Source organism: Protobothrops mucrosquamatus, unplaced genomic scaffold (genome assembly GCF_001527695.2).
Source record: "Protobothrops mucrosquamatus isolate PMUCROS unplaced genomic scaffold, P.Mucros_1.0 scaffold336, whole genome shotgun sequence".
In the NCBI taxonomy this organism is placed as follows: domain Eukaryota; kingdom Metazoa; phylum Chordata; class Lepidosauria; order Squamata; family Viperidae; genus Protobothrops; species Protobothrops mucrosquamatus.
The window spans coordinates 145,784-169,519 of record NW_015386674.1 but is presented as its reverse complement, the minus strand read 5'-3'; the positions used below and the strand labels follow the sequence as shown (position 1 = coordinate 169,519).

Sequence of the window (23,736 nt, the reverse complement as noted above, 5' to 3'; positions counted from 1 at the left end):
TCCACAGCAGGAAAAATCTCCAATCAGTGAAAACAATGGAAGGACTGGAAAGAAGTCTCTGAGAAGTCTAAAATAATCATAGTTGAAAAGTATACCTGATGCTGAATTCAATTATATCTGGAAACCATTTTAGAGTACAATTTTGTATATGGAAAGAATTATAACCTTTTAAACTTGTATTTGAAAAAAAAGCAAATTTAGATACGTATATTGTTAAAAAAAAAGAGACAGTATGCCTTTAGCAGGTGATGCTCTCTTAAATTGGAAGTGTTTAAACAGAAATTGAATGGATTCCTGCCCTGGAACTTAGATGATCTCCAAAGTAGCTTCAGATCCTTAAATTATATGATTTTAAAAAATTTCAATACTTAGAAATATAAATGTAACAAAATTCTTTGAACAATCTGGAACCTAAATGGTAGCTATGCAACCCATGAGGGAGATTTTATGAGATTTTCCCTTTAAAACTCCTTAGCTATATTTATAAATAGTAACATGTTTTGGGGGGGAAAGAAGGACAAAAAAGAGAAGTAGCACTAAATCATGTAGGATTCCAAATCAAAATCAGTCTACCTAAACTAGTTCCACTCTACTTACGTGAAGAGTATCTTGATTGTCAGAATATAAGTATATTTTGAAGCAGTCTAGATGAAACTACAGAAGGCCTTCTGAAGTGTGTTGAGGCTCTTCTGGAGATGTTCCTGCAGAATATTCCTGAAGTGATGGGTTACAGTTCCGAGTCCTTCCTCTTTGAACACATCTGGCATTGCATCTGCCAATACAAACAGGGAAAGTAATTCGTAGGAAGAACCTAGGGTTGCCCATTCCACCTGTAAAATGTCTTAGAGAAGAGAGGAGATGTTACAGCTGTTCAATATTGTTTTGGGATGGGATAGAGGAACAGAAGATAAGGTGAGCACTGGAAGGCCAATATTTTTAAAAAGTAATTGCACAAACATAGGGGTCAATGTGAAAAAAATAGGTACTGTGCTTGCAAGCAATAGGAGACAGAAAGAGTTTTTTGACAACAGTCTTTGGTTAACATGCCAGTCTACAAGCAACTTGATTGTGGGACTGTAGAGAATCTTGGCACTATCAATTTGATTGATTATCTCCACTTAAAGATGAAAGTACTTCTCCAGCATTTCAGTCTTGGACTTGGTGTGAAACTACCATGATGCTCTAGCTCAGGGGTGTCAAGCTGCCGGCCTGCGGGTCAGATGCATCATAGCAAAACCGTGCCCACCCCATTGCCGGCAATGGAAAAAAATGTCACGTGATGTTGCGAGTTTGACACCCCTGCTCTAGCTTGTACAAAATTGGTTTTAATGCTAATCAGAAACTACAACTAGTACACAGTGCAGCAGCTTTCATATTGACTGAGATAACCCAGCATTGCCATAAAAGACCAATATTATGGAGTTGGTTTGTTACTGGATGAATTCAAGGTATTAGGTGTTCACCTTTGAAGTCCTACATAACTTGGAGCTTGGATATTTTTAAGACTGTTTGTTCCAAATAGAATCTAGCTGCCTTAGGAGTTGGGTGTTTGTTCTGGTATCATTCTCTATCTGCTCTTGAGAATCAATCTCCAGTCCTCCCCCAGTTCAGCAATAAATTAAGTTAATAAATTAAAAGGGGGAGTGCTTATTAGGCTCCTCAGTGAACGTTCACTGCGGTCTTTTTGTTGGAAATGCAATACTTTTTGAAGGCATCTATAATTTGATCATGTGTACAGGTACTCCTCTTTTGCAACTGCCTCATTTAGCGGCTGTTCACAGTTACAGTGGTGATGAGAAAGTAACTTTGTGACCAATGCTCACATTTACAACCTTCACATGTCTGTAAGGCAAAGGAAAACTGAAGTAAAATCATAAGCAGTCACAGTTTCTCTTACTAACCTCTTCACTTAATGACTAACTTGTGTTTGTGTCCTGGTTGTGATTACTAAATAAGGGCTACCTGTAGTGGTAGTTTCTTATTGACTGGGAGAAAGTTCAGATTCACTGATGTTTATCTGCTGTTAATTATAGTTCAAAAATCTGGAACTGGTCCATGTAGGATTAGCTCCGGACTTGTGCTTAGACAGTTGGCAGAATGATTATCCTGTGTTCCTGGAAAGTAGCTTGTATACCACACATTAAAGACTGTCTCAGTAAAATCTGTCTACTTTCAGCCTTTGAATTGAATCTTTTTGATGGAGAGGAACAACTAAACAGGACAATTCCATATGATCAAGGTTTAATGTTTAAAAACTGAGTCATGGTAATGCTTGTATAGATGTAATTATTGCATCTGAATTGTAGTTATGTAAAATGATTCAAATGGTTTTTCATCTTTCGATCTTTCTATGCATCTTTGTTGCTTTGTTTTATTGGGCTTTTAATATTTTGCTCTGTTTGAATCATATTCGCATTTTGGTTGTCAAAGAGAAGAAAGAATACATAAAAAGTAAAAAGGACACTTGCCCAAAATCTTTCTGGCTGCTGAGTATAGTAGATTATTTCCTATGCCTGATGGGAAATAACAAGCTAATGACACCAAGCTTGCAATGAAACCCCATCTCCTGAAGTTGTCTCTCCCCAGAGATTCTCCTCTGTGATGCTTGAAGCTAGCAAGCAGGGGCAGACCAGATCAGACTATTATGGGAATATAATAGTGATGTCCTCCAAGAAGTAAGCCAAGAAGTAAGAGACAAAAAGTGAGCCAAGAAGTAAGAGACAAAAAAAATGTAAATCTAATGCTATTATAAATAGTAGGCATAATTCTACAGTAGCTGTCCTCCTTCGTGATTACAGCTTCTTGTATTTGAGGTAAAAGTAATTTATCTACCTAACCATGTCCTCAGCTCCTCTCTGCCAACTCTTGAGTGCAGATTTGAGATCTGTTGCATCCCATTGAGAGTGAAGCATTGAGATCTTCAGCCTCTCAGTGCAGCACATTATGCCCAGCCATATGCTTTGTCTCACACTTCCCAACCTTTTTTTCTGAAAAGGCTGTAATTGCCAAATTAGCACACAGGTCACATACCCTATCTATGCATCACAGCATATTGTGTTCTAGGCATGATTGCCATTGCATAATAAATGCTCCAAGCAACATCTCTCCAACATAGATACTGTATGGTCATTGGGTTATATATACACACATTCAAATTAGCAGTTTAATGCTAGTTTATTCCTAACATCAACAAAGACTGAGGCAGATCAGAGAAATTCACGTTTCAGACAAATATTGAATGCTGCCTTCTTTACCAGCACATGTTAATTTCTCATTAAACATATAACACAAAATCAGAATATTCTAAATTAAAAAAGTGACACTTTCTTTGACCCCATTTCCCTATGTCTTCTCTTTTATTAACTATGCAACTGAAGGGGAGAAAAAGAAGATTACTGTTCAGTAGAAATGGACTGCTAGCACAAAAGGAAGCAGCCACCCTAGTTACATTTCTGATGCAAAGAAATCCCTTTGCAGATCCTCCAGTTAGTTATGCTGTCTCATGCTACTTTGCTGTTATATCTCCCCCATTTTCTGTTTTCAGTGGAGTGACAAAAATACCAGAACATTTTCAAACCAGTGTCAACAATTTTAGGTAACAATTAAAGCCATGTAAAACATGTTCCGTGTTCCCTGCTGTCATGTTCTTCTCATTACCAAAGGCCACCCAGGGTTTCCTCTTTCTCTCTGTTTCTAGTCAATCCAGCATCAACTATCCTTGCCTATTACTTGTTCTCTAATCTTTTACCTTGTCAATTATTTTCACCTTCTCTTGCTCCTCCAGCCACCTCCCCCCTCCCATTCCTTTATTCATCATACTGTGAACCATGTTTACATAGTTATGAGTACTGCAAGGTGAGGCATTTAATTAATGTGGAAGTTAGAGAAGGTGCTTTGTAGGATGTTCCCATAAACCAGACATGTCAAACTCGCAACGTCGCATGACGTCGCGCAACGTATCGGGACTGTTTTGCCATTGCCAGCAATGGGTGGGCGCGGCTTCCGCGTGATGCATCCGGCCCGCAGGCCGGCAGTTTGACACCCCTACCATAAACCATCCCAATGGTTATACCAGTAACAGAGATGATATTATTATTGTTTGTCACACAATCAGGCATATGTTCAGACTGGATTTGGATTTTTGTCCACCTATTGTATTGCGTCCTTTCCAAGGATCTGGGATAGGCAAATGTGAATGTTTGATTATGTTAAGGTATCGTCACAGGGTGTAAGCTGTTCTGAGTAAAGCTGCCTTTTGCAATTGAGTGATGGTGATTTTGTCAATGCCCATGGTGTTTAAATCATGCTTCAGTTGTATTGGGATTGCAGTCAAGGTGCTTCTTACAATTGGTACTACATTTGCTTTCTTTTGCCACAGACATTCTATTTGCAGGTCTTTTATTTTGTTATCGTTTCCAGTTCTTTCTGTTTTATTCTGCTGTCTCTGAGTCCTGCCACATCCACTATCCAGACTCCTCCTCCTCCTCCTCCTCCTCCTCAGAAGTGGGGAGGAGGAGGAGGAGGAGGAAATGACTTTTCAAAGATGGCTAAAACAGATTTAATTTTCTCTGACTGGTGATTTCTGGTGTGATGCATAATAACATATTCATAATCTTGAGAGTTGTGGATAGCATAAGTGAAGTTCACTATTTTTATCCATTATTTTAAATGTTTACTTTTTTTACAAATGGAAATATTGTTGCTAGATAGTAAGAGAAAAATGAAAAATGACAATTTTATTGTTTATATGGTTATAAAGTAAACCTATCTCAAGAAAAAAAAAATAAGAGGTACCTATCTTTTAGCAAGTGATATATTTTTCAGATCCTTGAAGACCTGAATGCATTCCCAGGCATGGGGTTCAGATTGCTAATTGGATCCCATTAAGTTGCTCATGTGTAGCAAGTTGGCTTATCTTAGTTGCTCTTATAGGTTTCAATATTTTATTTTGTTGTATTTGTATTTTGGTTTTAATTGTTGTCATTCCCCTAGAATTACTTTGGTAAGACAGGTGGCCACATAAATGCATAGAAAGTAATTTCTTGCCTAACTCTCAATCTTTCTTCCACCTTGTTCTGTAAATATGACTTTTTGGCCATCTATTATGCCGGTGCTACCTATAGGGATAAAACTAGAATTATGGGGAGATGAAGCAGGAAGCACACTGACCTTCTCTTGACTGGATTACAAATCTCATCAGTGCTACTCACACTGGAGGAAGGGCATCTTTTACAGACAGATAAGGGAAATCTTTTGTGAACCTGGTCCAAAGAAATGGATTACTCCAAAGCCCCTTTGGGTAGATAGGGTACAGTATATAAATCCCTGATTTTTTGGGGGGCCAATAAGCCAATAAAAGAAACCTCAGCTTAATCTTCTCTTTCCATGAATAACTGAAGTCAACCCCAAAAGCCCCAGCTCTAACCACTTCTCCCTCCTCCCCAATTTTGGAACCACTTGAGTTATAGTTTTTTTAACCAACTAGGTTTAATCCTAGTCAGTATGACCGCAAAGTGGACAGGGTTCTGTCAGGGCCCTTTATTAAGTTGGACTTGCACTTTCAATCCTATGGAGGCTGCTGGGCCTTCATATATTGCCTCCTCAGACCTCAGAAGAACATTTTTGCTGGATCCTTGGAGCAATCCTGCCTGAGTTGGGCTTCCTAGTCTGGAAGATTAGCTCGGTTCAGTCCAGATAGAGGAGCAGGAGATCCGTTTCCACTCTTTGAACTGGTCTGAGTTCCAACTCCAGAAAAAAACATGGCTTCTGGAAACCAAGGAGGTTTTTTCTTTTAGCTGATCTAGCTGAAAAGTATTGGTGACCATTGCACCCTCCCCCCCCCCATCCCTCCTTTCAAAATGTATTAATGCTTTATCTGGCACCAGCTCTTGAGAACAGCAACTCCTCCCTCTTCCTCCCTATTATCAATCTTTACATCTCAACAAGTTTCTCAGCCCCTAGTTCTTTTTCCGTCATCTTTTTTCTATCACCTCCCCTCATTTGTTACACATAGGCCGCTTTTCAGGTCCCCCTTTCGTTTTCTTTTTTCTTTTTTCTTGTCTTTCCTGGTGATTCCTGAAGCTAACTGGCTTACTCTGTCTCTCTCAAGCAAAGAGAAGAGCTCCTATAGAGCTTGCCTTCCTCTCTAAATACTGCTGCTAATAATCCACAGGGGTGGTTCCTTCAGGGCTGCTTAAATGCTGTTTTCCTGTGAAGGCTATATTGCTCCTTCGTTGCCATTTCCCATTGACTGTTACAACCCCTGCTGAGCGGTTTGTAAATGCTATCCTTGTTTTCATTGCTGTTCTCTCAAAAGGATTATTTTCTTTTAAAAGCTCCTTCCCAAGTGACTGTTACTTCCTTTTTCCTTGCCACTTCCCATTGACTGTTACTTCCCAGTTGAGCTCTTTGTAGAGCTTTCGTTGCTGGCCCCTCAACCGCTGTTTCTCCCTTGAGTGGCCTTTCCTTAAGGATTGCTTCTTCATCTGTATTGCCACTTCCCATTGACTGTAGCTCTCAGCCTGCCCTCTCTGAATGCTTTTCTTGTTTTTATTGCTATTCTCTCACCACTATTTACTGTTTTAAAGCGGTTTCCCCATGGAATGATATTTCCATGAGTGCTACTTCTCTTTTTCGTGGCCATTTCCCCTATAGAACGATTTCATTTTTAATAAACAATTATTAATACAGCAAATATTTGCAAGGACTCTTAAAAGGAGACACTCTTTGTTGCTAATTTAGAAGATGGGCATCTTTAGCCTGTAAACAAATAGTTGTCCTTGCCTTGGCTTTGTGATAACGATGCACTATTGTTCAAAAGCTAGACCTGCGCTCTATGCAAAACTGTTAAGAGAAACTGTTTTTTGTACGTACATATCTGTAAAGTCCTGTTTTGATTAATAGGTTCTAGTTGCAAAGTACCATGCTTATGATGTTGAGTATTCCATTGTATTTTGATACAATGATCAAAGATAACTGGTTTCCCTCCAGTTACACCAGCTGCAGTCTGCATGGCAAGTGGTTGAATTGGTGGCTGCTTTGGCTTTTTCTTACATGCTACGGTAACCAAGGGAACCTAAAGTCCTCCTTAACTCTCCTGGTTTAAAGTAGACTTTCCCCTCTTTTTCCAGCAGGGTTTTTGCCATAAGCATAATTTTATGAACCCTCATTGACTCTTGACTGACATGCTTGAAGGTTAAGATCTGTCCAGCTTCCTTTTGTTACTTTAGGCTTTAGAGGCACATCCCCTCCATTTGGTTGAAGAGTACTGCCCTCTGTAGCCATTTTGGATTTGGCTACTCAAGAAACTGGACATTTGGTTTCTGCAGAGGCATTCCTGACTGGCACTTGCACCACGCTAGCCAAATTTTTAAATCATGGGTTTCAAATTCCTGAAAAGAACCCTAGTGTCATTAAAGACATAAGTTACACAGAGGGTTGATTTAAATTGGGAGATAAAGCCAGGTCCCTGCGGGTGCATTACACGTTTATCACTGTTTCTGCTGACAAGAAGTTTTTTATGGCCCAGAGGTTTCTTGGGTTTATTACTTTTGTACACTGTCATAAGATAGTTACAACTATCACTCTCGACGGGTCAGTGTTTCTGGGATCAATCTTATGCAGATCTAGTTCCCATAGATGTTTGTACAACACACCATAGTTACCTATGTCATCCTTGGAGTGATGGGGCAGCACAATTTTGCTTTCCCCAATCTGGCTTTGTGATAATTGCTATTATCGCACCCAAGGCAAAAGTCTGTTCAGGTGCGTGTGTTTTCCAGGGCTGCCCACCAACTATTTCTGAATGTTAGGCACAAAGTAAGAAATAGATTCCTTGATCCCTCACCATCTTGATCACTCACATGTCTACTCTTTTGTGTCTTTGTTAAAGATAATCTTCCTAAACATGACCAAGCAAGGAAAGCAGCCAACAAAATGCCAACAGGGAAGGAGATGGAAAAGGAATGGAACAAGTGTTTTTCTGGAAATCGGGGGGGAAAGGATAAAGAGGGAGCCAAAATTCTGCCATTAGACTTTAGAAATCTTTGAGAAAATTGCAGAAGGACTCTGAGAGCATGGACATCACCACACAACAATATTGGAGATTATGCAGCTGGGGGCTTTAGATGGGTGTCTGTTTGCCAAATGTCAATATCAGGTCTACGTTTCGCTAATCAAATCTTCCTTTTCATTCCTCTTTCATGGATACTTTTTCAGAAAGTGTAGTGGACATCATCTGTCTCTTGATCATCAATTACTTGTTCCAAGGAAGCTTAGTCTATCCAAAGGGTTTGATTTCTGAAGCTTTTACTATGTTTTTAATAGAAACCTTCCTTGGGAAAAGCAGGTGGAATAGCCATAAAGCACAATCCTTGCCTCATTCCCCACCCCACCCCACCCAAAAGCAAAGCAATTAGGAATCAGGTAAGCAAATTTTATAAGAGGCCTGGTAAAATCCCAGGAAGTATGGGAAGTCAGAGGAGCTTCTGTACATAGCTGTGCTACTATGCTACTACTTCTACAATAGTTTGCCTATGATACATGTGAAACATAGGCACTTTGATTCAACCAGAAACTGTTAGGAGGTCCCAAAAAGTAAAGTGCAATGTTAACAAATGATATATGCTTGGCAGGGTAGCAATGGGGCAGGTGGAAGGTGAGCACACATGCGCTTCAGTCATGAACCACACTATTTTGACATCACTGCTGATGACTGCAGGAAGGAAGGAAGAAATCTTGTGCACATTGTATGGAAACATGGCACATAATTCAACATCTTTCTGTTCCCCGATGATTGCAGAATGTAGAGGGTAAGATCGATCTGGAAGAAATGCAAGAGGATGTGCCTGGGTTTGGGGAGGAGGAAGAGGAAGAGGATGCAGATGTGCTATTGCAAGACAAAGATTTTGATCATGCCCAGCAGGTTCCACCAAACAATTATGGTGATAAGCTCCTGCCCCATAATGCAAAACCAGTCTTGATCTGGGAGGGGGATGCAAAACATTCCAAGAATGCCGATCATACTTACTATGCTACACCATTTGTCCTTATACAGGACAATGCAGGAGAGGTTTGGAGTTTTACATACCGTTAGGTAGCTATACAAACTATTTGTAAAATCTCTGCAGAGTGGAATACAGTCTGCAAGGGACATAAAGGAAGACCTTGATTGAGGTGCTTGTATCCATAGAGTTAAGCACATAATTACACATATATTTCTATGTTAATGAACATATATGTACAAATATTTACACATAGGAGGAGAGTGCATGTCAAAGTAATAATGGGACAACCTATATGGCAGGCTTCAGAGTGGAAGCAAGATTTATTTATTTATTAATGCTCAACACTACTTATTCATTCATTGCTGAATAAGTAGAGATGTTCAAACACTTATGCAAATAAGTATGCAAATAAATACTGAATTCCACCCATTTTTATGTTTGTGCTCTATTACAAATTGTCCATCATTAAATGGGAGCACTCAAGATTACTGACAGGCTGTGTTATCCACCTTCTGTGAGAGCAAATGGCAACCACATGACACATTTTGCCTCTCTCAGTTATTAGCTTACCAGCCCTAATGGTTTTATTATTTTTTATTATTTTTTTCCTGTAACCGTGAGCCATATTCGTTTCTCATAGAAGAAAAATCCAGTGCTTCTTATACAGGTTTGGGCAGTCCCTCATTTCTCTACTGCACCAATGGTTTAAAATGTTTATTTCTTCTTTCATTTGCAATGTGAATTAGAGATTTGAGCTCCTCCTTTAATTTTGAGATCCAGGAAAGGCAGCAAGCCAGCCACAAAGACATATTGTCCCACGCTCACATTTGTTTCCCCCACGTAGATGAGGAGCCCTCTGCTTCTTAAAAAAAGCCGAGATTTTGCAAATCTTCAGTTAGGTCTCCCCTTTCCTACTGTGACCCATAGTTCCTTTATCCTGTGAAGATAAGAAAGGAGACTGCCTCTTCAGCAGGAGCCTCCCCTCTTGTATCATTAACAGAGAATATTTTCAGGGATTGCCAAACAGGAAATCAGCAATTGCATCCTGAAGCTTCTTGCCTTCCACTAAATTTCTGCAGTGCCACTTTGCTGATCCAGCAGGATAAAACCATCCTCCTATAGAAGACTGCAGTTCAGTGCAGTGCGCTGTGCCTCCCAAATGTTGTGCAGAACTGCCCAAGCATTCATCACAGCAACTGCATATTTTTCTGTGCAACTGGCAGATGTGCTCTCAGCATTGCCAACATGCTTTTAGTCTCCCTAATGGATGTGCCACAGAGTTATGACAGTGATTGACGACACAATTACAATTTTGCTTTCACCTGCCAAGAGGGCCATAAGAAAGGCTTCAGGTGGGGTAACAATCTCTTTGAGGTGAGAGATGTACATGTGATCGAAAATCTATTGCTTGCAATGGAGGGGGGAAATTGCCCTGAAGACTTTATTTCCCCCCTGATGAGTCTTTCCAGAAGAATTGGAAGCCCTGCTACCCAGTTTCTTTGGACATCACCCATTTTGTTCTCCTTTAGCCATGTTGCAGTGTAGTTTCAAGGTGATTTGTCACTGCTTTTCTCCGATTTTCTAATATAAAGCCTCTTTTTAAAATGTTGACAGTTCAGTTCTTGGTATTTCCCACCAGATGGCACCATCTCATACATTTACTGTATTTTAATTGCTCAGTAAACACATCAGTATATTTACTGAGCACACTCCCCTTCCAGACAGATTGGAGTACAATTATTTCCAAACAGGACTGGAATTGGGCATGTTGGCTGAGAACTATGAAGAGACCGATGAAGACACCTGGATCTCATTTAAACAAGAAAGGCCAGCAGATACAATTTTGGAATGACTTTAAAGTCTTAAATAATACCAAAGGCAAACTTAGTTTCTAACCTAGAATTGAAAGGATGTTGCCCTAGGGCCTTTTGTCACTTGCACTAATGACAGCATGAACATGTCTCAGCAACCTCTTTTTCTTCTGTGTCCTCATGACATGCCTTCATCTCATCCTCCGTTTACGCCTCAGGCAATATAAACTTGTCTGTAACTAATCTGGCATTGAAGTTTTGCAGGCAGAGCATCTTGACATGCTTCACCTATCAATCATCCCTTCGCTTGTTCAGGGTGGGGTGGGCCTACTAGTCCTATTTCCAGTTTTGGGGCACTTATCATCCACGGCTATTCTGCTTTGGAAAGCAAAACAGTCAATTTCTTTCAAACTGACTGCCCCCCTACAAATTGGTCTTAATCTTCAGCTCGGACACTGGAATCAGCCTGTTGAGCAGCTGATCAGAAGTGCTGGTCTGCATTTTTGTGTACATGATGAAACAAGAGATAGAGAACGTCTTTCTTTCCACAACTCCCCTTGTGCCTATCAGCTATTGTGTGGCTGAATTTTGAAGATGATTTAGAGCTCTTCTGGAATGCTATGATGGATTGTAAAGCTGGCCTTCCCACAAGACTTGGGGGGGAAGGAAGGCAGGGATGGCATGCCCAGGGCTTTTTTTCTCATAGAACGCCCAGAACGGAGTTCCAGCACCTTTTTGGGATGGAACCTTGTAGGGTAGGCAAGGTGGGTTGTATGACCTGTGTGAGTTCCGGCACCTTTTTTTTTTTTTTTTTAGAAAAAAAGCACTGGGCGTGTCCATTCATTTTTGTTAGCCACAAACTATTGCAAAGAAAATACAGCCTGGAGCCTGAAAGGAAAGTAGGTGGAAGATGCATAAAATGAAATTTTCTATATTGATCCTGGTTTTCATTTTCATTTGTAAATGTGAAAGGGGATTCGCAGGACAATTAATTATCCATATAAATTATGTTGAAAAGACAAAAAGGATGGAGAATTTGTATTGGACATAATTATTTCCAGGCCAATGGCTACACTTTGCTTTTGAATGGCATGCCAGATGTAAGGACTTAAACTGAACTTTTGTTTTTGTTAACATGTGATTAAAATTAAATATGGTTAATATGTTTCCCCTGCAGTCATATATTAATAACTCGTCCCAATAATATGGCAATTTCAGAAAGCTGCACCCAAACCTTCCAGGTATAGTGCATCCAGCCTAGGACTTCTGGTTTAGTGCTACGGTATGTGAAATTCAGCTCCTGTTCAGCAGTAAAATTGTAATTTGTACACTCCTTTCCAACCTGTACTGTACTTATTATCCTGGTTTCAGAATATAGGATTGAGAAGGAACCATTTTTTGTGTGAAATTCCCATTTTAAAAAAGGGAGAATAGTGTAAATCACTGCATTCCTGAAACTCATTCCATTCTCTCTTAGGATGCACCTCTAATTTTGTTTGCATCAAGGGAATTCTGTCAACCAATTGTTTATGTCTGCTCCTATTACCTCCTACGGATACTATATGCAAACAGGATACTCTTGTCCTGTTTAGTTCATACCCTGGGTAATAAATACTAAATCTAGCAATCTTAGCATGCATCCTTTGTGATAAGGGCTTCCCCCGCCATCTATCTTCATAGCTGGACTTACATTTAAAAAACTAGAAGATCATGCTAGGCTTTGCCTATAGAACATCTGCTTTTACAGCATCTATCCACTCAGTTCCATTATTTATGAACATCCTGGATTCAGTTTTGTCTTTTGACTGCTGACAACTACATGACAACAGTTTTGTCACAACTTTTAACCCCATCAGGAACCTACTGCATACAGTTGTAATGGGCTATGATTGTAATGCCATTGGTATTTGATTATTAATGTACATTATTTTTCTCTTCATACCTAGAGATGTGATGGTGTCCAAAAACTGGAGATGAGCAACTCCCCTCCCCCATAACTTGAAGTGATATCCCAATAAAAGAACTGAAGTTAGCAAAGGGTTTGTGTGTGTGTATCAGAGAAATATGGACTGATTTTGTGTTCTTTTGAAGGAGCAGATTCTTATTTTGGTGTTTTGGTTTACCACCCAGATCAGTTTCAGCTGAAGAATCAGGATGCCTCCTGCAGGAATACTGGGTTCTAGCCATTTCTGGCCATGTTTTTTTCCATGTTGATCGCAAACTCTGGGATCTGTTGTACTGCTTATTTGGAAGGGCACCAGTAGGTAGATTAATAATGCAAAATGGATGGAGTTTAAAATATTTTTCTTTTTTTGTGGGAGCAAGTGGGCAAAGTTGGAAGGGAGAGGTCTTGTTTTATAAACAAATAAATTATGTACATTTATTTGTGTTTTTCCACCTCAAAATGGCCCATGGCACAATTGCAGACAAATCCCTTGTCTTTACAGATGCCAAGAAAGAGATATAGAGACCTATAAGCAGATCTAAATCTTCAGGATGCCCACTCTTGGCTTTTTGTATCTGTTGAAATGGCTTTCCCATGAAATGCTTGTTGAAGGATTACAAAATTCTTTGCAACTTTATTCGTTCTTCAAGGGCTCAATATCTTAAGTAGTTATAGCTTCCCCCACACCCCACAGCCTACCTGCAGATACCCCAAGGATGGAAGGGTCTAGAAAAAGACAATTTTTGAACCTTGAATTTGTTTCTTCATAAGTTTCCATAATCAATTATCAATGAACAGAGTTCTTGGCCTACTTTCATTTTGGTCTTCCAAAATCACCTTCATAACAAGATGTTCACTGCTATTTTTTTTTTTAAAAAATAGTTTATGTTGAAAGGTTTTACATACATAATATAAAATCCATTAAAAGAAAAAATATAAATGTGAAAAAAATGAAGAGAAAAAGAAAAAAGGATATAGAAAAAAGAAAATATATATAAAGAAGTGACTTTTGATCTTCTCGACAGTTATATCAGTATACAATTATAATCAAACCTCTCTCACCAACAACTGTAGTCTCTAGAGATCACAATCCCCTTCTTTCAATAACCCATTCTTTCTAATCAAAAACATAAATCACAAAGTCATTTTTTAATACAAAAAGTGCAAAAGGGTTTTCCAGTCATGGATGAGTATTAGTAATGATCTTTCTCTAATCAAAGAAGTCAGTTTGGCCATCTCTGCAAGTTCTGTCAATTTCAACCATTCCTTCATGGTGGGCAGTGCCGAATCTTTTCGATTTTTGTTCCCACTATCTCACCTCAGTAATCATATATTGAAATAATATTTCATGAATATTTTCTAAGTATGTATCCATCAGTCCTAAAAGGAAAAGTTCCAACTTCAATTAGTCATCTTTTAAATCCTTTGTATTAAAATATGTATTTGAATCCATTTTTAAAAGCTTTTTTATATGTCCACCAAGCACGGTAAAAGGCCCCTTCATTTTGTTCCTATTTCCAACATATATTTTGAATACGTCTAGTTAATTTCTCTGATGTCATGTTCCAGATTTGCTGCTATCTAATGAGGAAGCAGTATTTTATTATCAGATCTCTGCCATTCTGAAAATGGCAAAACTTTCATAATTTCTCAAAGTTTTATGAGTAAGAGTATTACAGATAAATTCCCATTCTTTTGCATGAGAAACTAAAACCGTGGAGGGATTATAAAGACATAAAATAATAATCATGACAATAAAAGATGGATAAGATAATATAATTTCTTTTTTATGGTAAGGGAGAGTTTTAACTAATTGAATCAGCTTTTTTTCACTGCTGTTAATTTTTAACAATGATGTGAAACACTTTTCATTCTCTGATTAAGCATAATTAGTGAAATTCAGAAATCCTTACATATAATAACTGCAAGAAAAATAACCTTGAATTTAAGGTAAATTTTCCCCAAAACTTTAGGCAGGAAAAAACCCACTTACAGAAATATTGTATGCCACCCAGGTTCCCCACCACCCCATATTGATATATAGAGTTGCCTATTCCTGATTAAATCAGTCTAGAGATTCCGTCCTCAGTCTAGATCAAATGTCTGCATGAACTTCACTTGTATATGCACAGTATATGTGCATGCATTTATATGCATAGGCCAGAGGCCATAATGCCAGAAAAGGTAGAACCAGGTAAAAACAGTAAAATTACTTAATGATCATTGATTGAAATTAAATCTGTCAGATAAGGTATCCTGTTCGTAACATAAATCAATCCCCCCTTGGCATGTATGCACACAAGCAAACTATTCTGTTGCACAGAGACTTCTTTTGAACGCATATGCATACCTACAAGTAGCACATGCACACACTACAGAATCTGTTTAGCCCAGGTTATTCCATGTAAATTGACATGAATACTGAGAAGAGATAACTGGGGTACTGTGCTGTTTTTTCTTACAAGAGAGAAATAGGTTCATCCATGCCTAAATGGAAGGAAAGTCTGCAGACTCTCACCCTTACATGTGAAGAAGGAAGTCAGGACTAGGATTTTCCTCTCAGTCCCCCTCAGATAAGGGATAACACTGACTTTTCTCTGTCCCCAAAGTCCCTTGCTTTCATTATTTGCAACTCCTAACCATTCAACTCCCTTTCAACCATCCTGTTTTCAGGCTATTCTTTTGGAATAAAATTAACCTTATAAATACTGTCTGCATTTGTGATGTATTTATAGGAGGTCATGAAAGCACTTTTGTTCACAGATACTTGTTAGTCATTTTGACCCTAGCACCTTTTATCTTTCACATTGAGGGGGAGGGTGAAGAATGTCCAGCAAGTCCCTCGTGAAAGATAAAGAGATCTTCTTAAAGAAGAAAATGTGAAAAGCCACTAATTAGGTTATTTTTGTTTATGGATCATAGTCAATGGGTCTTGCATGAATCCTGTCACTCTTTACATTTGCTACATGTGCCCCATTCCTGCTGCAGCAATAGGTTTGCAGATATTGCCCCTATTGATTAGGGATATGCAGAAGTGAGAGAATGTTGTTTCTAGGATAATATATATAAAAAAAGGTTGATATAGATAGATAGTTAGATATAGATAGATAAATATAGATAGAGGTTTTCATATTAAATTCTTCTTTAAACTAGATTCTTTAGCCAAATTGATAAGTTAATGATTACTTTTTTAATAGCATGTTCAGATTCCAAGGTTTGCTCTCTTCAGTCTGCACATCCCATATTAACAGGGAAGCTTGGGGTGGGGTGTAATTCTCCAGATTTTCAGTTGTACTCCTGGACCTACGTGTTCTGTTTCATATTTTTTAATGAATGAAAATGAGATAGAATGATTAGCACTATTGTTATAATGAGGCAGTCATTATTGGTAATACTAAACTTGTGGGAAGTACTTGGTTATAATGGAAGCAGAAGTTTTATTGTATCCCTATAATAAAAATAGCTAGACATCTTTGGAAATTATTGGGAAAGAAATTTACATTTAATTTTTAAAAAGGAGACAACAAAGATGGAAGATCCATTTACCTAGCATGTGCTGTACTTGCAAATCAAAGGGTTATCACTGAACAGTGAGTCAGAACAGACACAATAGAGGAAACATGGGGAATGGGGGCAATAAATTTCTTGCCCATATAGTTTTCTGTTGATCAGAGGATGAGTGGATAGTGGGTACTTGCATAATAATGTTTATTCATTGAAATCTGTAACAGCAGGCATGTCAAACACACAGCCTGTAGGTCGGATGCAGCCCACGCAGGCCACACCCACTCCGGCCCCGCAAAGGCAAAAAACATCCGGATACATCCCAATATGGCCTGCGATGTGATCGGGCTTGACACCCCTGTGTAACAGCATACAACTGCTGCATGGATTTCAATATTGCATTGCTCAGCAAGCCACTTTCTCTACCCAATTGTATTACCCCAGGGGATTTTACTCGATGCAAAATGCAGGTATCCTCAAGCAAAACAAATGGTGAGTGATGCTCCCTGATCCCAAAGACTGGTCAATGTCTGAAAATAATTTGTCTTCCCCTCCCAGGACCTATAGCAGTTAATAATAACTGAGGAATTCATGCAATGAATGGTAATATTGAGATACCCATGTTTGCCATAACCATATCTGGAAGGAGATTATATGCATTTATGATTATTTCCCATTTAAACAAAAAAATGTTTGGACAAGGTGCAAACTATGTAAAAATGGATGATCAGGTCAGATCACTTTCCCCACTTTTTAGTCTGGATAAAATAGATTTTCCCCTAAATTAAAAAAGATTGCTTAGTCTTAGAAGGTTTCTGAAAGATATAGAAAAAATGGTTAAGAAAAAGAAGGAATGAGCAGTTTCTGGACTTTGTGCTTGAGGTGGAAAAAATGATACCAGTACTTAGATTTTGTGGTTAGACTGATTTGTTGATATAGAAATGGCTAGTTCATACTACTACAGAAATGTAAAAAGTTTAGGTTCAGTGTTAATGCCTTATTTTACTGCAACAGAGGGAGTCAGAAGTCAACGCATTTTTTTTCTTGCCTGCCCCTTCACACTTTACTTTTTCCCTTTCCCCTACCTATGTTCCTTATTTGCTTTTGTATTTTCGTATTTTATGTTATAAGTGAATAAAATTAAAATTAAAGTTGGACAAGAAAAAGAAGGAATGAGGATTAACATGCACTGTAAAATTTCTCATAATTGGCCAAAGTATAATTTCTGTTTTTTTAAACAAGTATAATAGTGAATAAAAAAATTATCACTTAGGATATATTTCAGGGAGAACGTTCCAGTATTTCTGAGTACAGACCTATCAGAACGAACCCTTTTACAAGGTCAATAACACCAGGGTGAGTGATTCTTGCTAAATTGCACTCCTGTCATTAAAAGAGTTAACTTCCTTTTACAACTCTATGAGGACAGCTGTGGGGTGCTCAGGTGGGTAATCTGAACTAAGAAAGCGGTATATAAACCGGAGCTTTCCATTCCTGGACCAAGTCAGAATCCTCCTCATCAAGANAGAAAAGGTGGCGGAACTCAAACCTGGCCACGCCCTCATCAAACCCTAGGACCGCCCCTTTAGAGAACAGGAATGCAAGTAAAATTTGGGAGGGGCTATTTCCGGTGTGGGAGGGGCTATTTCCGGTGCGGCCGGCCCGGAAAAAGGTGCCGGAACGCGGTTCCGCCGCGTTCCGGCTGAAAAAAAGCCCTGGGTTTGCAGATATTGCCCCTATTGATTGGGGATGCAGAAGTGAGAGAATGTTGTTTCTAGGATAATATATAAAAAGGTTGATATAGATAGATAGTTAGATATAGATAGATAGATAAATAGATATAGATAGATGTTTCCATATTAAATTCCTCTTTAAACTAGGTTCTTTAGCCAAATTGATAAGTTAATGATTACTTTTTTAATAGCATGTTCAGATTCCAAGGTTTGCTCTCTTCAGTCTGCACATCCCATATTAACAGGGAAGCTTGGGGTGGGGTGGGGTGTAATTCTCCAGATTTTCAGTTGTAATCCTGGACCTATGTGTTCTGTTTCATATTTTTTAATGAATGAAAACGAGATAGAATAATTAGCACTATTGTTATAACGAGGCAGTCATTATTTGTAATACTAAACTTGTGGGAAGTACTTGGTTATAATGGAAGCAGAAGTTTTATTGTATCCCTATAATAAAAATAACTAGGCATCTTTGGAAATTATTGGGAAAGAAATTTACATTTAATTTTTAAAAAGGAGACAACAAAGATGGAAGATCCATTTACCTAGCATGTGCTGTACTTGCAAATCAAAGGGTTATCACTGAGCAGTGAGTCAGAACAGACACAATAGAGGAAACATGGGGAATGGGGGCAATAAATTTTTTGCCCATATAGTTTTCTGTTGATCAGAGGATGAGTGGATAGTGGGTACTTGCATAATAATTTTTATTCATTGAAATCTGTAACAGCAGGCATGTCAAACACACAGCCTGTAGGCCGGATGCAGCCCACGCAGGCCACACCCACTCCGGCCCCGCAAAGGCAAAAAACATCCCGATACATCCCAATATGGCCTGCGATGTGATCAGGCTTGACACCCCTGTGTAACAGCATACAACTGCTGCATGGATTTCAATATTGCATTGCTGAGCAAGCCACTTTCTCTACCCAATTGGATTACCCCAGGGGATTTTACTCGATGCAAAATACAGGTATCCTCAAGCAAAATGGTGAGTGATGCTCCCTGATCCCAAAGACTGGTCAATGTCTGAAAATAATTTGTCTTCCCCTCCCAGGACCTATAGCAGTTAATAATAACTGAGGAATTCATGCAATGAATGGTAATATTGAGATACCCATGTTTGCCATAACCATACCTGGAAGGAGATTATATGCATTTATGATTATTTCCCATTTAAACAAAAAAAATATGTTTGGACAAGGTGCAAACTATGTAAAAATGGATGATCAGATCAGAGCACTTTCCCCACAAACAAAGACTACATGTTCCAGAACATTTTTAGTCTGGATAAAATAGATTTTCCCCTAAGTTAAAAAAGATTGCTTAGTCTTAGAAGGTTTCTGAAAGATACAGAAAAATGGTTAAGAAAAAGAAGGGATGGGCAGTTTCTGGACTTTGTGTTTGAGGTGGAAAAAATGATACTTAGATTTTGTGGTTAGACTGATTTGTTGATATAGAAATGGCTAGTTCATACTACTACAGAAATGTAAAAAGTTGAGGTTCAATGTTAATGCCTTATTTTACTGCAACAGAGGGAGTCAGAAGTCAATGCATTTTTTTTCTTGCCTGCCCCTTCGCACTTCACTTTTTCCCTTTCCCCTACCTATGTTCCTTATTTGCTTTTGTATTTTCGTATTTTATGTTATAAGTGAATAAAATTAAAATTACAGTTGGACAAGAAAAAGAAGGAATGAGGATTAACACGCACTGTAAAATTTCTCTCATAATTGGCCAAAGTATAATTTCTGTTTTTTTAAACAAGCATGATAGTGAATTAAAAAATTATCACTTAGGATATATTTCAGGGAGAACGTTCCAGTATTTCTGAGTACAGACCTATCAGAATGAACCCTTTTACAAGGTCAATAACACCAGGGTGAGTGATTCTTGCTAAATTGCACTCCTGTCATTAAAAGAGTTAACTTCCTTTTACAACTCTATGAGGACAGCTGTGGGGTGCTCAGGTGGGTAATCTGAACTAAGAAAGCGGTATATAAACCGGAGCTTTCCATTCCTGGACCAAGTCAGAATCCTCCTCATCAAGACTTCCTCTGTCAAGTTTTTCACTGCCATCCCACAGAAGATGAGTTTCACTGGAAAATATGAAATGGAAAATGAAGAAAACTATGACAACTTTATGAAGCGCCTAGGTGCGTATGTATATATTTTCTTTTTCATAAATTAGATGTTTCTTTGGCTAGATACAGAGAGTTCTTCCTCTGCGCATTTCAAGAGAAAAGCATTATCTTCACATTAACTTTATCTAGGGTCTTCTAGTAAAATAACGTGCAAACTTTTAGAATTTTAATGGTATGGTTTTTGGGGGGTAGTGGTGGATGAGGACAAAATATACATCAGTACTGTAGAATCCCACAGTATCTGTAGGATTTTTTTCTGACAGCTTTTTTTGTAATACAAATTTTTGTAATTCAAAAACTTGTACCATCTTCTTTCTCAGATAAATTACGGTAGACCAAGTTATGAGCAAGCTTTCATCAGCAGACAGGAAAGACTGCAGATATGTATTGTGGCTACTGATTGGACAGTTCCTTTTTTATACATTTATAATCATGAAATATAACAAGTTGGCTCTACCAAAAGCAATACTTTTAGGGACAAACTTCCCATATAGGAAATGTGACATTTCATTACTATCTATAAATATGAATTCAAGATAAATGTAAATTCAGAATTAAAAAAACCCCTAACTTTCTAGGGAAAAAAGAAAGCAATTAAACAAAAGCACTTTTATGGACCCTGATAAACAATGAACAGGTACAGTGTCGATTAACAACTGATTCTTATTCCCTTTCTCTTAGGTCTTCCTCATGATACAATTGAGAAAGGAAGAAATTTCAAGATCGTTACTGAAATAGTACAGAATAATGATGAATTCACTTGGTCCCAGATTTATCCAGGAGGGCATATCTTGACTAATAAGTTTGTTATTGGCACGGAATCAGAAATGGAGACAGTAGGAGACAAAAAATTCAAGGTAAGCAAATGGTTGGCACCATGACCTCTATTTTGCAGGTTTGGACAACCCTGTTCCCTGACGTTCCCGGTCCTGATCTTAAGTGTTTATGAACTTTGAAACATGAGCAACAATTGTTAGGGTTCCAAATTTGGTATCATGTACATCTGAATTTTCTTTTTTACCCCTCTACCCATTCTAATTACTTCAGACTCTACTGACAGAAGACTATTTCTCTTGGCCATGATAAAAATGCTATCCGTACATCCTTCAGACAGCAGAAAAATATATCAGCACAACATTGGCAGCTCTCACTGCCAATCCATATTTTATCATAGATACCATGCCAGGAAATGGGGCAGCCTGTACAGGTATACGGTACTCTACGAATAGGGATTAGTGAATTTGGTTGTCCAAAGCCAAGTGACCCTGGAAAACCAGTACCCATGCATTGGAGGGATAGCTTCAGTATATAGATTAACTCTTGAGGGTAGGCTTGGATAAATATAACAAACAGATAATAAATATGTCATTAATTTAAAAATCCAGCCCTTCTTAAATCTCCTTAGTTTCAGCAAATGAGAGTAACAAACAAGGTTGACTCTCTCCCTAAAATCAATGGAAAAACTTCTTGAGGGTCACACCATGCTTTAAATTTTATTTAGTATACGCAGCTAATATAATCCCCCCTCCTTTTAAGCTAGCAGAAGCAACCTTCTACTACTCATCTCTGCTAACGTATTAAATGGTACGTTAGGATTGTATTTTTGTTTTTGGTACATGAACATGGTTGCTAAAATAAGATCCAGCAACTGCCTGAACAAGCGCTAAGTGCTTACTAGGTTATTTCTAGCTACTGTTTAGAGTTGTTATCAGGTATATTTTGTGATCAAAGCTATTTTCAGTCCCAGGGAAAATTCATCCTGCCCAAGAAGTCTTCCATCTAAATGCTATTGAATGAACTTCAGTCAACATGACAACTAACACATGCCAATCTGTTTCAGGCAATAGTTAGAAAGGAAAATGGCAAAGTGATTGCTGACTTCCCAAACTACCATTATACTGCAGAAGTCGCTGGGGATAAACTTATTGAGGTAAATCTTGGAAAATAACTCTTTGAGGTTGGAATGTGTGATGTCAAAAAGACTGGACAGAAATATATTAACATGAAAACTAACTCAATATTAATGTCACTGGAAGGAGCAATAATAACACTGCTATTCAGCACTGCTGATTCCAAGATAAAAAACCCCTCCATTTTGCAGGGAAGTGAGCACCTCTCTTCAACTCCTGAAAGCAGCTGCATCTTTACCAGAAAATTCTGGCTGCCCTCTCCACATACCCCTTCCAGGAAAAGACTCTTTTGGATTAGAGTTAAACCCTGGTACTTTGTTCTTAATACTGAAGGACCTTTTTGAGTTTAAATCTGGAGTATTGCACAACTCTAGACAATTGGCTCAATATATTTGCAGTGAGGTTGTGGTCACTCAGCAGTTAAGGATGTTGAGCTTGTCAGTTGGAAAGCTGACAGCCCCGGTTCAAGACCTGATGTCACACATCCGGGTGAGCTCTCGATATGTGCCCCAGTTCCTGCCCACCTAGCAGTTTGAAAGGATACAAATGTGAGTAGATAAATAGGTATCACTTTGGTAGGAAGGTAACAGCATTTTATGAGCCTCAGTGTATAGTCATGCTGGCCACATGACCCCAGAAATGTCTTCAGATAATGTTTCTCCTTTGGCTTAGAAATGGAAATAAGCACCACCCCCTAGAGTGGACACGTCTGGACAAGGGAAACCATTACCTTTCTTTATAGTTGCAGTAAATTGATCAGTAAATCAAAGAACAAGGGGTGAGTGAGGAGGGCTAAAGTTCATGCTTTGTAGGCAGATTTTTTTTAACTTGTATAGCCTCCTTCCATATACCTAGTGTAGTCAAAGTAGTCTATCACTTGCTGAAAATAAAAATGTGAAAATGCAACATATAAATAAATAAAATGTAATTTTTTTAAAAAAAGATGTTTGCTATGTGCAGGGATAAAAACAGCTGATTTACCCAGAGTTTCTTAAGTTTTCTTAAAACCCTTTATCAAGTCTTGGCCTGGATTTCCACAAATCCCCCTTTTTATAACCAGAGGTTCTAGGAAATAAGGATACCCGTATGAATTAAGGTGCAACGATGGAGAGTTTTGAAACTGGCTGTTCTAAAACAACTTGAGGATGAATTTAATTTATCTGCTCCTCCATATAGAGCTAGTGCAGAATTTCTAGATCATTAAGAGCTGCAGAAGAAGGAAGCCTTCAGCTGTACATGTCAGAATGAAAAGATGCTACTAGATATAGATTTATTCATTTATGAAAATGTATGTGGCCGCCCTGCTCACTCTCAGTGACTCAGGATGACTTGCATATATGCAGTAGACATACAAATGTTTTTTAAAATTTATTTAATAAATTCATTAATTCTTTAAGGTTTCTACAGTTGGTGATATAACCTTCAAGAGAATCAGTAAGAAGCTGTCATAAGAAGTTTCTTGGAGAAGAAATAATCCAGTCCTTAGCCATATTGGAAAATGAGCCAAGTTATATAAAGTGATAAATCTTTTCTAAGTCTGTATTTGCTTTGCAAACAAATAAAAGACATATTTTACTTCCTATGCGTAACTGCTCTATTGGTTTTTCCCTTCCCTCTATATATCATATTGGTGGAATCTTGAATTATTATTGAAGTATTCCTAATAAAGATGAGCAAGATTTCAGGC

At 38.3% G+C, this 23,736-nt stretch overlaps 1 protein-coding gene across 1 annotated transcript; it reads left to right on the top strand.

Annotated features, from left to right (window-relative positions):
* Positions 1-20,084: 20,084 nt before the first annotated feature.
* FABP6 (fatty acid binding protein 6) lies at positions 20,085-23,500 on the top strand. Its single transcript, XM_015815343.1, has 4 exons — positions 20,085-20,151; positions 20,821-20,996; positions 21,980-22,069; positions 23,447-23,500. Exons 1-4 carry the CDS (start codon positions 20,085-20,087, stop codon positions 23,498-23,500), a joined length of 387 nt encoding a protein of 128 aa, XP_015670829.1.
* Positions 23,501-23,736: the final 236 nt, after the last annotated feature.